The 15695-nt window shown below is 38.6% G+C and overlaps 1 protein-coding gene across 1 annotated transcript in view; it reads right to left on the bottom strand.

Moving 5' to 3' along the window:
• The window catches only part of HSPA12A (heat shock protein family A (Hsp70) member 12A), a 40938-nt gene that overhangs the window by 23545 nt on the left and 1698 nt on the right, over nucleotides 1–15695 (bottom strand). The window contains exons 2-6 of the mRNA XM_053949676.1: nucleotides 15475–15560; nucleotides 13489–13616; nucleotides 7029–7215; nucleotides 6081–6185; nucleotides 4117–4233 (exon numbers count right to left, since the gene is read on the bottom strand). Coding sequence (XP_053805651.1) covers nucleotides 4117–4233; nucleotides 6081–6185; nucleotides 7029–7215; nucleotides 13489–13616; nucleotides 15475–15560 — 623 coding nt within the window. The remainder of the gene's footprint in view (nucleotides 1–4116; nucleotides 4234–6080; nucleotides 6186–7028; nucleotides 7216–13488; nucleotides 13617–15474; nucleotides 15561–15695) is intronic.

Here is a 15695-nt window from a genome sequence, read left to right as displayed (position 1 = left end):
GACTCTTACACAGAATGTTGTGAAAACCTCTTGTTTTACTTGTTTAGCAAAAGAAAAAAACTCCAAAAGCTCCAACTTGTGCTACAAAAGTGGACAAACAGAAAGATGCAGAACTGGATTACCAGATGTCTCTGCCTTCATGTGAACCTGGCTGAGGAACTCAAATGTGTGAGCAGAGATCAATTAGTACCCATTTTCCACTCTGTAATTTCACCCCTCAATTAGTTATCTTTTCCTAATTAAGCAAAGCTATAAGATGCAGAATCCTCCCCAACATCACTCAATAAACAATTTAAAAGTCAGGTTTAAAAGATCTTAATATCACAAAAGTGAAATCAGAGACTCAACAGACCCCCACAAGCTACAAATAATTAGGATGGTTGATAGTAACACATTTCTGCCTCATCAAGTACTGTTTCAGAAAAATAACCAGCTTCCCAGTGCTGTTTACACCTTCCTAGGCAGTTTATAGCAGAAGCCTGACACACTGTCCCCACACAAATAAATTTTAGTTGCATGTATTTTATGTACAGAACAGACTAAAAGGGAATAAGAGTAGCTTCACAAATTTCAATCTGGTTAAGCCTCCCAAGTCACCTTTTAAAAATCAAATATACTTCATGTCACATTTTTATTAGCAAGGAATTTCTTGTGCTGTCACATTATTCTTTTGCCAAGTTGGTTTATTTTTTTCCAAAGGTTCCTCCAGAGTAAAGCAGTATTGATCAATGTAATGTCATTGACCCCAGAACACAATGTGTTAAATAATTCTCATTGTGCACATTCCATGACAAAACTGATGTGAAAACAATAATAAATGTTCAGCACAGGAGCTGGTTAAATAAAGCCTCTGGAATTTTAGGCTCACATGCTTTAATCCTATAAACAAAAAGAGAGGCAGTCTAGGTTATGTGAGCTTACCATGCAAGTGATTTTATTTGCTATTTGTAATTGAAAAATAAATCTACTTCAGAGCTCTAGAACTTAATTTCAAAACTCAAGAGTTTATATTAAAAAGAAAAGAACCCTCAGTATCTCAGACTAGATCAAATGACTGATGCTTGAAAGCCCAGAGAGTATTTTGGGCAAGCCTATGAAAATGCACCAGCCTCCCCTTTCTTTTGCCCAGCAAAAATGAATGCATTTGTTAGGCCATGTTTTACTTTCTTATCTTACAGCTTCTGCATTCATATATTCCTGCCACATTCCAAACTCTTCCTTAAGACTTTGCTCCCATTAGTATGTTCAAGGAATTCCAGCCTGCAGATTCTGCTCTGCACTTCCTGTGCCCAAAGAATGTGAAGCAGAACTGGGACATAGAAACAAGAAAAGTTGATGCTATTTATGACATCTTATATTTTACTAGTGGGGAGAACAGCAAATATGACTATAAACCCTGAAAGTCATTCCTAAAGATGTAGTGAATTAGTGTGCAATGCACATTAATCCCAGCAGACATGGTTTAGAAAAGGAAACTTAAAGCTAAGTGAGTCTTACAGAGTTGACACTCTGCTCTTGCCACAGAGCTCTCTCCAATTCTGACCAGACCTCAATGTGTCCCAGAGCCTTAGAGCCATCTCTGGACAGATGGGAATTAAACATGAGGCACAGGAAAAAGCATCTGTGAAGTGCCATTCAGAAATAAAGTAATTTTGGTCCAGCAAAATGATTTGTAAAGACACGCAACTATCAACAACCTGCCAGACTGAGTCCCTCAGAAGGCCCCAGAGAGAAGAAAAAAATACCTGCTTCAAAGAGGTAGTAACTCAGCTATAAAAATTGTTAAGGATACAAAAAGCACAAAAGATTAATACAGATAGGGCAGGCAGAGTAACAGCAAGAAGCTGAAAAAACCCAGCATTTTAAAAAGAGTTTCAGAAGAGGAAAATAAGTAAGCAATACAGATGTTCATGCAGATGATGTCTGAGATGACACAGATGGAGTTAAATGTGGGCTGATTCCCTGTCAAAAGCAAGGCTACAAAACTCTTTAGTGGCAGTATTCTGAAGAGGTACAAACCAGGCCAGACTACAGCTGCTGAAGCCAAGGAAATGATGTTGCAATAACCAAGATGCAAAATCACTGACAGCTTGGATGAAAGCTCAGCAGTGTGCGAAGACAGGAAAAGCTGTCATGCAGACAGAGTTAGCAGGATTTTGATAGGCTGGATGGAAAGAGAGAGGAAGAGCTGTGAGCTGAAGGGAACAAGCAGATTACTCATTCAGTGAGGAAGCAGCACAGCAGCTGGAAGGGGACAATGCAGGAGCCCTTGGGCAGATGAGTTCCAGGTTAGCAATGTTTTGTTTAAGGCAAAGCAGAGATGAGGGCACATCAGAGGTGCACTGAGATCATAGGCTGGTCAAAAGCTGATGGATGTTGAGCACAGAATCAGATTTCCAACACTTTTTACTTTATTAATTCTATTAGCTTTGCCTAGATAACTACTTAACCATTCCAGAAAGGCTGGGCTTTACACTGTGAACCAGTGACTGAAGCTGTTTTAGTACTTCAGCTCTCTTGGAGCTACCTCATTTGACACAGATTGCTTAGCAGATTTCCACAGCTCTTTAATGTTTTCTGCAAGTTAACTCTCAGCTCAGACTGGTTGTTGCACTTCAGTGTGTCTCCTGTTACAAGGTTTCTACCACTGCCTTTTTACACTTTTCTGCCCCTCATTTTCAAGATGCTTCCATCTTCCAGTAGCTAACAACAAGAGCTGTAATTTCTGATCCACCCACGAGGAACATTTGGATGCAGCAATAGGAATCTGAAAGACTGAATGGCAATTCAGAATTCTGTTTTCTGCATTTGTTTCTTCATCCCCGCTGCTTTGAAAAAAATCAGCCATGTGTCAAGTTAACATGAATTATTTCCCTAAACTCCAGTTTTCCTGCAATGGATCACACACCCCAAGTTAAAAAGCCTTGTCAGCCCTTGCTGTTTGTCAAGCTTGCCCACAGAAGTACACAACCACAGACACAACCACAGACACAGACACTAATTAACAACATTCCATTGTGCCACAAATGAGAAATGCCAAGAGATCTACCTGCACCCTGCCCTGCTCCTTACACAGCTCCCACTTCACGAGCACACATGCACACAGACAGCAGGCAGACAACAATATACAGAGATAATGAATGGGTCTCTAGTGTTTCAGATTTACCTACAACCGTGTCCTTCCATCAGAACTTTAAGAGTGTTTTGCTTCTGGCACTAGCATTAGCAATCCCACAATACAGACTGTTAAGAAAAATGTTGCTCAACATTAGAGATAGTTAGAAACAGAGTCAGAAAAATCTGGGTGCTTCCCAGGAGCACTCTGCAAATTACTCATGAGCTAGAAGATATTTTACAAACTGTGCATTGCATAGCTGCTGCCAATGAATTACGCAAGTCTCTGACTAAAAATTAAAAAAAAAAAACTAAAAATGAATATCCTGATGAAAAGAAGAATGGGTACATCTCGTGTATTAGAGACACAAACTGAATTTGAAATAGAGGACATGCATGTGGAAAGTGCAAATATCTGAGGGGCGGTTCGGCGGAAAGAATTAAATGCAGATAAAACTCTTATTGGCAAAAATAACATTTGAATTTAATTTTATATCCAGACTATCCGGTTCACAGTCCTTTCATTCCTACTGTGGGAAAATGGAAACTGGAAAAAAAAGCCCCACCAAGGAGGCTCTTTTCTTTCCCTCCTTTTTCCTTTTTTTTTTTTTAATTTTAAACTTTAAAAAAGTCTGTGATGACCTAAAGAAAGTAACAAAACAAAACTGTGTCCAGTATTTTCAACTCAACTTTCCCTAGGGTCTCAAAACTGCATCCGTTCCATGTGCAGTGAATTCAGCAGGAATACATTGTCCAAGATGACTAAAATATCAGAGTCTGCAGTGAGGGACACCAATATATAAAAGTAAATAGTAAGAAAAAGGCATTTAAGAGGTGAATACATACAACCTACAGCTACTGCTTGGTAGAGTTAATTCTTCTTTTAGTGTTTCTAGACTGTATTTATACAGTTTATACTAAATTGCCCCAAATACATTTTATAATTTTGCTTATAAACTAAGGCTTTAAAGGGGCATTTCTACATTCAGCCTGTAATATTACCTTGTAGGCAGCTTGCCTCATAAACTGCTTTGCAGGCTGCTTCCAAATAGCAGGCACTGTAATGACCCATCTTACTTCAGTGTTTTCAAAGTCCGAGCCTCCTTGGTCACTGAGCTCCTAAAAAAGGAAAAAAAAAATAAAAAGGAAAATAGAGGTGAATATAAAATGATGGGTGTCTACAGGAAAACATTCTTTTCTGCTGGCTCTGATAACAGTAACCCTCTTTTCAATTTTTTTCCTGTTACATCCATGCTACAAATCAGAATTACTTCCAACCTGCCAAGAATGCTTTACTGTGCCAAAAGGTGGGATTAAGGTTGAAGCTTTCTCAAGGAGGCCTATAGAAAAGTTTACTGCTCAAAATAAAGTAGAAAAGTTGGCTTTCACAAAAGCAGCAATTTACAGAATACTACGGCACATTTATGTACATCCTTAGCCATGGTGTAGGATTTGCTGTTAGCTTGAAGAATTCACACTTACATCTTGATTAATACACAGAAAAATATTTGGGGTACCAGTGTTGAACATTTATATTTTACAATCTGGATTTTTCAATGTCTTCTTTATATACCACTTACCTTTAAATCAAACTTTTATAATGCAGTTAACAAGAGGAAGTTACAGTTAACCCCTTTAAAAAAAAAAAGACTGATTGCTCCTTCAAAATTTTGGTTTAAGCAAACACTCAAGGCTAGTTTAGTACTTTTATTGTCCTTTCCCCCCCCCCCTTAAAAAAGAGGAAAGTCTGTATTACATTTGCAAATTAGGTGATACACTGACATGTTTTGGGCAAGGTTCCAAGTAAAATGTCATTACCATATGTCCTATCTAAATCTCCATCCAAACAGAGAGAGGTTCAGAAAGGTGGACAACAGGCCTTTAGAATGTAAAAAAAAAAACGTTTCTGCATATGCTGAGCCAAGGTGTTGTGTTTGTTTAGCTATGCTGCAGTTCAAAAACCCATGCTGGAAAAGTAGCACCTTTATACTGCACAGGGCACCACAGACAGACACAGTACAGTGCAAAGTAAAAGCTCACTTACATGGCATGTCTAATTAGCTCCAGGATTCACTCACAAATACCAGGGATTTAGTTATTAACATCAGGAAAAGGATGTAGTCCTGAGCAGGCAGCACAGCAAATATATGGGACTTTATCCAAGATTCGTATTTCCCAAGAATGTCCCCAGTTTACACACAGGTCCAAGTCTGTGACTCCACAACCAACCCAGAAAAGTACAGTTAAAAATGTCTCTGACAAGATGAGGCATTTGAGCTGTAGTGGCAGGATTGTTTCTCTGCAGCCATATGGAATAGACTGGGATCTCAGAGAAAATAAATTAAATCCATTCAAAAAAGTAGGTTAGCTTTTAACCACAAGGCTATTTTAAACAACACTTGCTTGGATGGATACTCGGATTTGACCCACGAATTCCTCTGTTCACACTGACATTATAGTGGCACATTGGAAGCCAATGTTTACTTAACTCACAATTGACTATTTACACAAGATTTAAAATCTCAAAATCTGCTTACTGGGGACATGTATTCCATTGGAGAGTAAGAAAAACAATCTTGTGATCCAAGAACACTGCAAGAAATGAGCACTGCAACATTTCAAATCAGAAATGGAAAATAACAAGCTTTTAAATTTTCTTGTCAAATGTACCTTTTTTTTCCCCATTAAAAATAGAGTAGAAAATACCTAAACCAGTAAAAAGCTATTCAGAACTCTGCATCACAAGGATGCTATTAGTGAATCAAGCTTGGCCTGGGCAAGGGGAAATTACTTCAGGCTATTGTGAGCTCTCCAGAGTCCACAGCCTGTCCAGAGTTTCTCCACCTGCCTCGCTTTGTTTACATCAAATACAACTTAGGTCAAATCTTGGCAAGGCTAAAAATATTAAGCTCATATTTATACTAATTATAAATACAGAAAATCTTGATAAGGAAGCATTACCCCACCTTTAATGCCTGTTCCTTAAAGAATTGCAGAGCATAAGCAAATATCTCAAGTGCTTTGACTTTTTTGCCATTCGCAGCTGTCAGGTCTGTCTCCATAGTAAGATTCTACATGAAAGAAAATAACTGGAAGTTATTAAAAGAAAAAGGCAAACATCAAATTAATTCCCACTGCTTGAGGATAGAGAACTCTTCATTATTCACCTGATTTGGAAAAAGTGACAAAACTATTCTGAAGAGGATTTAACTCATCACTTGAATTTCCTGGAGCATGACATTTTGCTGCTTATTTTAGACTTTGTTTTTAAACACTTACCATGCCTACAGATAACTGCAGGCAGAGAAAGAAATATGGACTAAATATTAAACAATTGCAATAGATACATCTGTAAATAACTGCAATAAAGTTGCCTGTGCAAGATAACGTAATCCAAATTAAAAATTCAGATTATTGGTTGCCCACCAACAGATGAAACCAGAAAACACCTCAAAACAGACAGTACTGGCCAATGCCCAAAGCTCTAAAATGGATTAAAGACAAAAACACAATCAGTAGGAATAATGTCAAATTAACAGCCCTACTGGCACTTGCAGTTCTGACAACAAATTCTGGGTGAATTTGCTTGGCTCCTCTAGAGCTCAGTCTGGCTCTTATATCCCATTTCTGCTGATCAGATTTATTGAACAAACCAACCTCATGCAGACTTCCCAGACAGGACATGAAGATCTAAGCAAAGCAGATACTGAACTTTTAAGATCTGCAAGGAAAGCTGGCAAGATACAGTAGCCAAATGCTGTGAGAAACAAAAGGAATCATAATGCTAACTGAAGAGTTTAATTTACTCAATCTACTCTCTAAATGTAGAGATGCTTCACTTCTAGTTGACAAAAATTTAGTAGTGTTCAAAGGAAAACAACTTGAGTAGCAAACACAGTTTGGGTGTTACTTACACCAGTGGTATGCAGCTTCATCTTAAACTTTTCAAAATACAACCAGTGCTTTGATTCAGTGGGATCCAAGTCATGGTAGAAGTCTCTTGCTGCATAGCCAAAGCTATGGAACTTTCTCTCTGGTGTTAGGAGGATGGTGGTGGGGGTCTTCTGGTTGGAAACACCAGGATCTCCACCTTCCCATCGCCTGGCCAAAAAGTGAAACAGCTCCAGTAAGTGATGCTCAAGGTTAGAGCAGCAGGAAAAAACAAGTGTATCGTGAGAAAAAGCCATGCGGTGGCAAATTGCACAGATTGCTTTTCCCTCCAAAGACAGTAATTTCAAACCTTATAATACCAAAATCAAGTGGTTTTATTCCCACCTAAGAAAAAAGAAGTGCAATTTTCATTTCACGTAATTCAACACATTTTTGTAGTTATGTATAATTCTTAAGGATATATCACACTCAGATAAGAACACAGGTTCCCTGAAGTAAGCCATACACAATTAAGGAAAGAGTTTTGTACTTAAAATTTCTACCTAAGCCAACACATGTAATAAATATTGTAGAGAAAATAAAATAAATTAGTAATTATCCAAGAACACTACTAATAAAACCCCAAATATGGTCTTTCCAATTGTGATTCAGACTTCATGAATGGTTAATTGCAAGGGATATTTTTCCCATTTTGAATTTCCCATAAGCAGGGACCTGCTTAAGTCATCTAACATCACCAGGCAGAGGTTGATTAAATCCCCATTTCTCTACCAGAATATTCCCTAAAACAAGACAAGCCAATTCAACCAACATCTGATCACGTGCTTCATTTCCTAGACACCTGAAACTCTGAAGGCATCCATACCTGCAGATGCTGAGCTCTCTGCACTGCACTTTCTACTCATGTGAAGTTGATGGATTTTATGTTTCAAAGACCCAAAATGCTGTACAAGTTTTAAACTATCAAAAATGAAGCAGGATCTTAAGGATCTCCAAGGATCTTAAAGGCACCAAAATATTTCTGTCACTGGTGAATAAAACTATCCTATCTCATCAAAATTGTGAAGGTGTCTTTGGGGGATACCCATGGACGTATTAAGGCAAAAGTAAACTCAAAGCTGCTTTCACAGAACGGATAAGGAAATAAATAAGGAAACAAATAAGAACATTGAATATGGGAACACCCAGCAGCAGGAACTGAAGAGGGGCATTGCAGGACAAAAAGGTCAGACAGTAGAAAGTTGTAGAAACAGCTGTGAGTATTCCATCTCCATCACAAAAAAAAAAAAAAGCAGAATGGAAGAAACTCACATTACTGTTCCTCCCCCCAGCATATACAAGTACTTTCTGTATGAGAAACAAACATTTACCAGAAAATATTTTCTTAAAAAGGCATCAGCGGAAAATCTGTTTATGCTCTCAGACATAATCATAACAGCTCAAACAGGAGCCAAGTTAAGATCACACAGGCAACTGCATTCATTATTAAACTAAACGTCAATTGCTTTTTCTAAAGATAGCAAAACGTACTTTCAGAACATACTCCTGCCAAGCCCTCATTCTGAAGCATAAAAAGTCTGCCTTGCTCTGTGGTAGCTGTTTATATGACATAAGAAGAGTATGTAGAAAAATTAATTTCCATTTCACTCTCAGAAACAGTTGAATCCATTGAAAATTACTTGACCTCCAGACCAAGGCAGAAAACTGACATGGCAAACTGAAATTTAAGGGGTTGGTACTTGGTAAAGTAACAAGGAATGGGATCTTCTGAATGGCTGGGACCCCTTCAGATCATTAAACTGGATCAAGCAGAGAAAAATCTCTCTTTTAAGCTCAAACAGCAGAGAATAACATGTCCGAACTTCTTTTAGGGCAGAGGACAATTCCACTGCCCTGAAAGCAAAAACAGCATGATGAGGAGTGGAATGATTTCCACATTCATCCACTTGAAAAAACTTCCCTAAATCTGCCTAGTTCCACTGCTCAGCCCCTGAGCCATGATCATCTGGCAAGAGCTCTGCTCCAGGTAATTTCTTCTAACCTGCTGCTAGAAATGCATTTGGTCAACTCCAAAATCTTTGAGTAGGTGTCACAGCAAACATATGGTTCCAATGTGAAGAAGCTGGGATCTCACAGCTCATGAACAGAAAACACTGTTATTCCACCAGATTGTTAAATCCCACTCACCCGCTGCAAGCAGAGAGGAGACAGACTGATATCGTTTTTGCTTGGAATCATTAATGATTCATTCTGAGTCACTGGTGGGAAATGCCATAAATAGGCTGTGGCTAATAACAATGCTTCTTTGTTTTTCATTATGGCCAGGCACTTTTTCACTTTCTGGAACAAGCACGCTTAAGGTGCAGTTTCAGTGAAGACAAATTTACGTTCAATGCCATGGGATGAAATTTTCAAAGCCACCTGGAGAATTGGATGTTTGCTTCCTGATGAGTTTCTGATGGAAACTGGACACGGTAATTGCTCAGCACATTCTAAAGCCCTCAGCTTGTGTTATTGTTCAGTCACAGAAAGGACAGCAAGGAAAGACAAGGGGAAACATGACTCTAGCATTTGCAATCAGAGATTTAGAAACACTCTCCTGTGATGTTTTTCTAGAGAGAAGCAGATGCAAAAGCATGGGAACAGTAACTCCTGGCTGCAGCACTCCTGCCAGGTGGAGCCCTGGCCTTACTCCAGTTGCAGGAGGATTTTAGTCAGTAGGACTAGGACTGCAACACTTTCATTTGCAGTTTCCTTTCATGGTACCAATAAAGGGAAAATAATGGTAAAAATTGGGAAAAATAAATAGAAAAAGGAAATGCCTATTAAAAGCATAAATCTGTACAAGCCAGAATTGCTCTAAATATATGTGGGGGATATTTTTGCAGTGCAGAATCACACTTAAAAAAACTATTCAAAGAGAACCAAGGTAGATTTCTTTCAAATGCAGACAAATGAGTTCCTAGGCTGATATAAAGTGGAGTATCTGAACACAAATATAAACAACTTAGACCTGTTTATAGACACAGAGCATCTAACTGTACACTAGAAATGAAAATAGAGACAAGAGAGTCAGTGAAGCAAGAAGCACGAGGTTATACAAGGGTTAGAAAAATGCCTTTACTTGCACTTTAATCTGGCTGAGACAGACCAAAGAGGGACTTGTGCAGAGTGATGAGAATTTGAGCCAGAGCTGCAGCACCACAGTCAAGGAAATGAAACACTGGGGTCATCAAAATGCAGCTGAATGCCACCAGCAGTGTGTATACAGAAAAAAGGCAGGTGTGTGCCTCCCAATAATTACAGTCAAACAGGGAAGAGAGGGAAAAGGGAAAAACCTGAAGGCTGAAGCTGCACTGAAAAGAGACCACATTCTCCCTCCTTCCAAAGACAGACTGCCATTTGTTTCATAGCCACATGCATTTCGTCATTTATTCTTCTCCATTTGTGAAATACTCCCAATTCAGCTCTCTAGCCAGTAGCCAAAACATCTGTAACTTCATGTAAGTGCATATAACTCAGGAGGAGTTTCTCAGAACTGTGTAATATCTCATGTATTTCCTCTGAATGAGATGTTATTAACTCGTTCTACAGCAGCAAGTTTTCCATGTGGCTCTGGCACTGCCCCGCTCACCAAAGTGCCGAGCTCATGGCCAGGCAGCTCAGATGCCTTTGCTCCAGTCTCAAGTTATGCTGCAAACAGCACTCATTGTAACACATTCACTCTGCAGAAGGAACCTGAACCACAGCTACCTGAAACAGAAGCTGGGGTAACTATGCAGAGTTGTCAGTACCACCTAAAACTGATAAAACAGTAACCAGTGTTTTGCAATCAAAGTGAAGTCATTCAGTGAACATTTACAAACCCACACCCAACTCCAAACATGCTGAGATGAGTGAGGCCACTCATACATTTAAAGATAAATATATGCTTAAAGAACTTTGTTCAGTCAATGCATACAAACTCTTTTATTTTTTTTTTTTTTAGCATTGGGCATGACAGCAAATAAACACACAGTCAAAAAAATGTGACTTTGTTTGCCTCCTAATTACATAACAAGAATCATGGCACTGCTGGCACTGCACTCAAACCTGGTGCTAAAGCCCTGTGTGTTCAACTCTTATCCAAAGGAGGACCTTCTGAATAAACCCATCTTACCCTTTTAGAGAAAAGCAGCTTTGTTAAAAGGCAGTCAGAAATCTAAGTATCTGGAAAGAATCAACACTAAGGAGGGAAGGTGGAAAAAATGTTAGGAAGTAGAGAGGACCATGCATCACTGGTACCCTTTATTTTAATGTAAACATTCTCGAGTGCCGGCAGGAAGCTACATTTACTCTGCTGAAATATTTTCAAGTTATCCTACATGTAAGCCTCATTATATACAGCCCTTAATACCTTCTGAACTACTGCAGACTTACCTTAGTAAATATACCAATCTTTTGATTGAATTTCATGATTTCTGAGTATTAATATATAAATACATATAAAAATATTACATATATTACTTTGTAAGATCGTTTCAATTACATCTTGCCAAAATCCTTCCCAGATAGAAATACCTATTTAATAAAAAAGTTAAAATAATTCTTGGTATGAAAATTTGCCATTGTTTGAAATACCTGTTGGAAATATGAATACACCCCCCCAAAAAAAAAGTTCCTCCCCTCTGGTTGGAAACACATGAAGTAATTTATATAATTTCATCAACATTAGTATCTCATATCATACCTACATAGCTCTGAAATCACAGTCATGCTGCCATTATCACATAAGGAGGAAAATGTCATGTTTTGAATCACAAGTAGCAAAATGTCAATTAAGATTTGGAATCAGAACCTGGATTTCAATGTCCCAGTGACTGACAGCAGGAAGCCTATTAAGGAGAAGGGATTTCCCCAGGGAAGGAGAATCTAATCCATATTGTGAATCCAGCAGCAAAACCAGATCCTAAGGTAAAACTTGAGCCCAAGGCACTTTAAGGACTTCCCCAGAAACAGCAGTGATTCCACACCGTAAAATCTCCAGCGTTTACAGGAACAACACAGAGTTGTTCCAAACACAACTTAAGTCTGCTCAGATACAGCTTCAGAAATGTGTTCCCTCATTCCATCAAACTTCTTTAAGAACTTTAATTATTACTTGCTGCCAAAGAGAATAGGAATTGATAAACGTGTGCTCCAGCTTGCCCACCCTGAGAGCTGTCTGAGGCAGCAACACAGGGTGTGTCCTTTGACTTCAGCCTTGTGCACCCTCCTGTGCTGCTCAGAGAACAAGAGATGGCTGAAATGCAGAAAAGACCTGGAAAGCATTACTTGTCCATCCTGCAAATATCAGATATCTTTGCAAGTGGATGGCAGAATACCATTTCTAAATTTACTTTGCTTTAGACAGTATTTTAAATCCCTCAGCTGCATTAGTTTGCAGCCATACACAAACCAACTATGCAGGCTGACTGCACAATCAGTAGTGTCTGCTGAGATTTAGGTAGCTGCATTCAGCTACCACCTTTGCTTAGAAAAAATGCAGTATATCACACTGGACTGCAGCAAATTAGGCTTTTTGACCTTTTGTTCTCAGCATTACAGCAGAGTACCTACTTCTGCAACAGCAGCATTGTTTAGAAGAACATCTATGGCTGAGCTCCTCATATATACTTTTTATGTCTAAAATTATCTATATCTTGCTCTCATTACAATATAGTCATTTAAAATATACTATAATAAGAATTAAATGTGTTTCAAGTTATAAGTAAGTTTTTTTTTTTTTAAAGACTATAAAATATTATAGCAATGGTTTGTAGGGAAAACCTTTCAGGTAGCTGCCATAACAGTTTTTGCATTTGTGACTGCATAGAGTTACATTGTGCTGACTTAATCAAGAAATAAAAAAATAAAAAAAACTCCCTACATCACAGCATCTAAAGTCTGTCCTTTACATACATATAACACAGACAGATTTCACATCAAACCTTCATTTTCACATTCATGCCTTTTGATTGCTTATTTCCCAATATCAATTGATCATTATGATAGATTTGATTCAGATTTAATACCACAAAGCTCACATCAGCCAAACGAACTCCCAGTGCAAGTAAGCAGGTAATTCCTATACACAGTGTGATTCCAGGGGATGGGCACCTCCTGGATGCCATGACCCTTAGGAAATCAGTCTCTGTGATAAGGGCATCCTGACTTACTTATTAACTCTGCTTCCTGAACAATTCTGAATGCTCAGATTCCTCCTTCTACTCTGTCATCTTGTAAACTCAGCAAAATAAGACAGGGGATGTGCTCCCATTGACTACTAAAGCAAATCAGAATACAATAAGATGCAACAAAAAGTCATAGCCATGAGAAATCTGCACACAGTGGTAATGCCAGACAAGTCCAGACACTTCAGGCTCCTATAGAAAATATCTATGGCTACTGCAGGCAACCCATGGTATCAGAGTCACAAACTAAATGCTGCATTGCAGCCCTTACCTCATTACATGAATACATTCTGGCTCCTTGGTGAAGCTGTAGGCGTAGCCACTGGATGTTGTGCCAAAATCAATAGCCACAACAACAAGAAATAGCTGTTCCACAGCATCCTCTGCATCAGAGTCCTTCTGTTAAACAGCAGAAGCAAAATAGACACCGAGTCACTGAGCAGAATCATTGTAAGCTGTCACAAGTTTTGCTCTGCAAGACCTGCATATCTCTTCAGTGAAAATCAGGACTTCCCTGAATTTGCCTTTGTGACTGAAATTGATACCAGAAAGATACACATTCCAATGAAATTCAATACATGACTCGACATATATGCTAGAGCCTTTTATACATCATTTTCTATTCAAAGCTTCCTTCATACTCATTTCTGGAGTATTATTAAAACTTAGGAGTTTGAGGCTGGTTTTTGTTGGTTTTTTTTTTCCTTAAACTGTTCAACTGAACAATTTGTCCATCAATGTGATATATTTGGGACCTACTTGGTGGTTTTAGGAGTTAACTATATCATAAGGATGAACATGAAATACTATTACCATTCAGAAATAACAGAGACAGAGCTACCCAAAATGCAGCAATAAGCTTTATATCCCATGTTATAAAGAAGAATTTATATAACACCTATTTAGCCAGCACTACATGCTGTACTCCTCCTGCCTGTGCTGGAATGTGGGAAGCTGTTCAGCTGCTCATGATGAATTTGAATCCTTCTCCCTGCCTTTTACCTGTAATCCTGCAATCCCTGAAAAGCACAGTCAATATGCTCCAGACCCTTCACCAGCCTTGTTACCCTAAATCCACCAGGGCTGCTCAGTCTGTACTCCCAGAGAGACTTGGAAAGAACTGATGTTACCTTTCACAGACCAGCTGCCACATGGCCTCACTCCATGGGCAGTGTTCCACCACAGATCTCTGTTAATTCCACACCTCCCACTTTCTGTTGTATCCCTACATATTCCAAGATCACTCCTGCTACTTGAAACAGAGAAACAAGAGCATCAAGTCTCCAATCATAAAAGGCTTGTTTGGATTCTCCTAATAAAAATTTTTCAACTAAGACAATGTCTTCCTCAAAGAGTTTAAGGAGCAAATCTAACTGAAATATGATGTAATTCATCAATATGACAGAAGTAAAAGAAGAATTTCAAGAGTATATAGAGAAAGAAGGGAATAAGAGCCAAAAACTATGTGAGAGAGCACTGGAAGTCCTGAAGATGGGTTTTTGCACAATTCTGAACTTGAATCAGAAAGCTAAGGCAGGGTTCCATCATAGGCTGACAAGGATAAAAATGTGCTCTGAACACAATCCCTTGCAATAACATGAAATACACTGCATGTACTGTGTTACAAATCATACAAGTGATCTTAAAAATGAGTAGGAGTTAGTTTTAATAGGAGTTTATCAACAAAATTAGCATGATGTGCAAGAGATTAAAGAGATTAATGATGTACACTAGCAAGGGACATGTTCTTGGTTCTACAAGCTTACAGACGTGGCTATTTTCTTTAAGAAATTAAACCAGTTACTTCTATTTTGAGTTTCTACCCCTCTCTCTCTCTTGCAGCAGATTCTTTTCTCTGAGAATTTGGGTTTTACTGTTGAGTACCATATATATCCTTATTTTTTTTTTTTCCTGAAAGAAAGAAGACTTTTCAGGGGCTGCCTAAACAAATCAGTGATAAACACATGGATAGACCTTGGGAACCCTGAGGATCAAGAAGTCCCTGTGTTTGATATAAAAATATGCAGGAGCAAGTCTATGAGTTTAGCAAATGAAAAATAGCAAAACCAGGAGTCCAATGAAAGAAATCAGAGCGCTGTCAACAACTCAAGTGTGACCAAAATCTCACTTAATACTATGGCTAGCATAAAGGAGATCAGTATGGAGGAAATGACAACTCTAAAGAAATTATGTCCCACTAAACAGGCAGGAGAAGGTAATGTAAGCATGCAGAATATGTTAAGAGTGCATTTCTTACCACGATGTGTGATGGAGACAGTGGAGTTATTCCAGGGTCTCCCAAGCTTTTGGCTGGTGATGAGTAAGCAGATGTGGAAACTGCATCTAAAAGGAAACAAACACCCATCAGTGTCAGCAAGCAGAATGAGTAAATGCAACAGTTACTTTGCATCCTGCTAAACTGTCTTCCAGTTGTGAATAATCTGCTAAAACACAAAGCAAATTCCACAGCTGCCATCT

This window comes from Vidua chalybeata, chromosome 8 (assembly GCF_026979565.1).
Source record: "Vidua chalybeata isolate OUT-0048 chromosome 8, bVidCha1 merged haplotype, whole genome shotgun sequence".
Lineage (NCBI taxonomy): Eukaryota > Metazoa > Chordata > Aves > Passeriformes > Viduidae > Vidua > Vidua chalybeata.
This window is presented reverse-complemented; position numbering and strand designations above follow the sequence as displayed.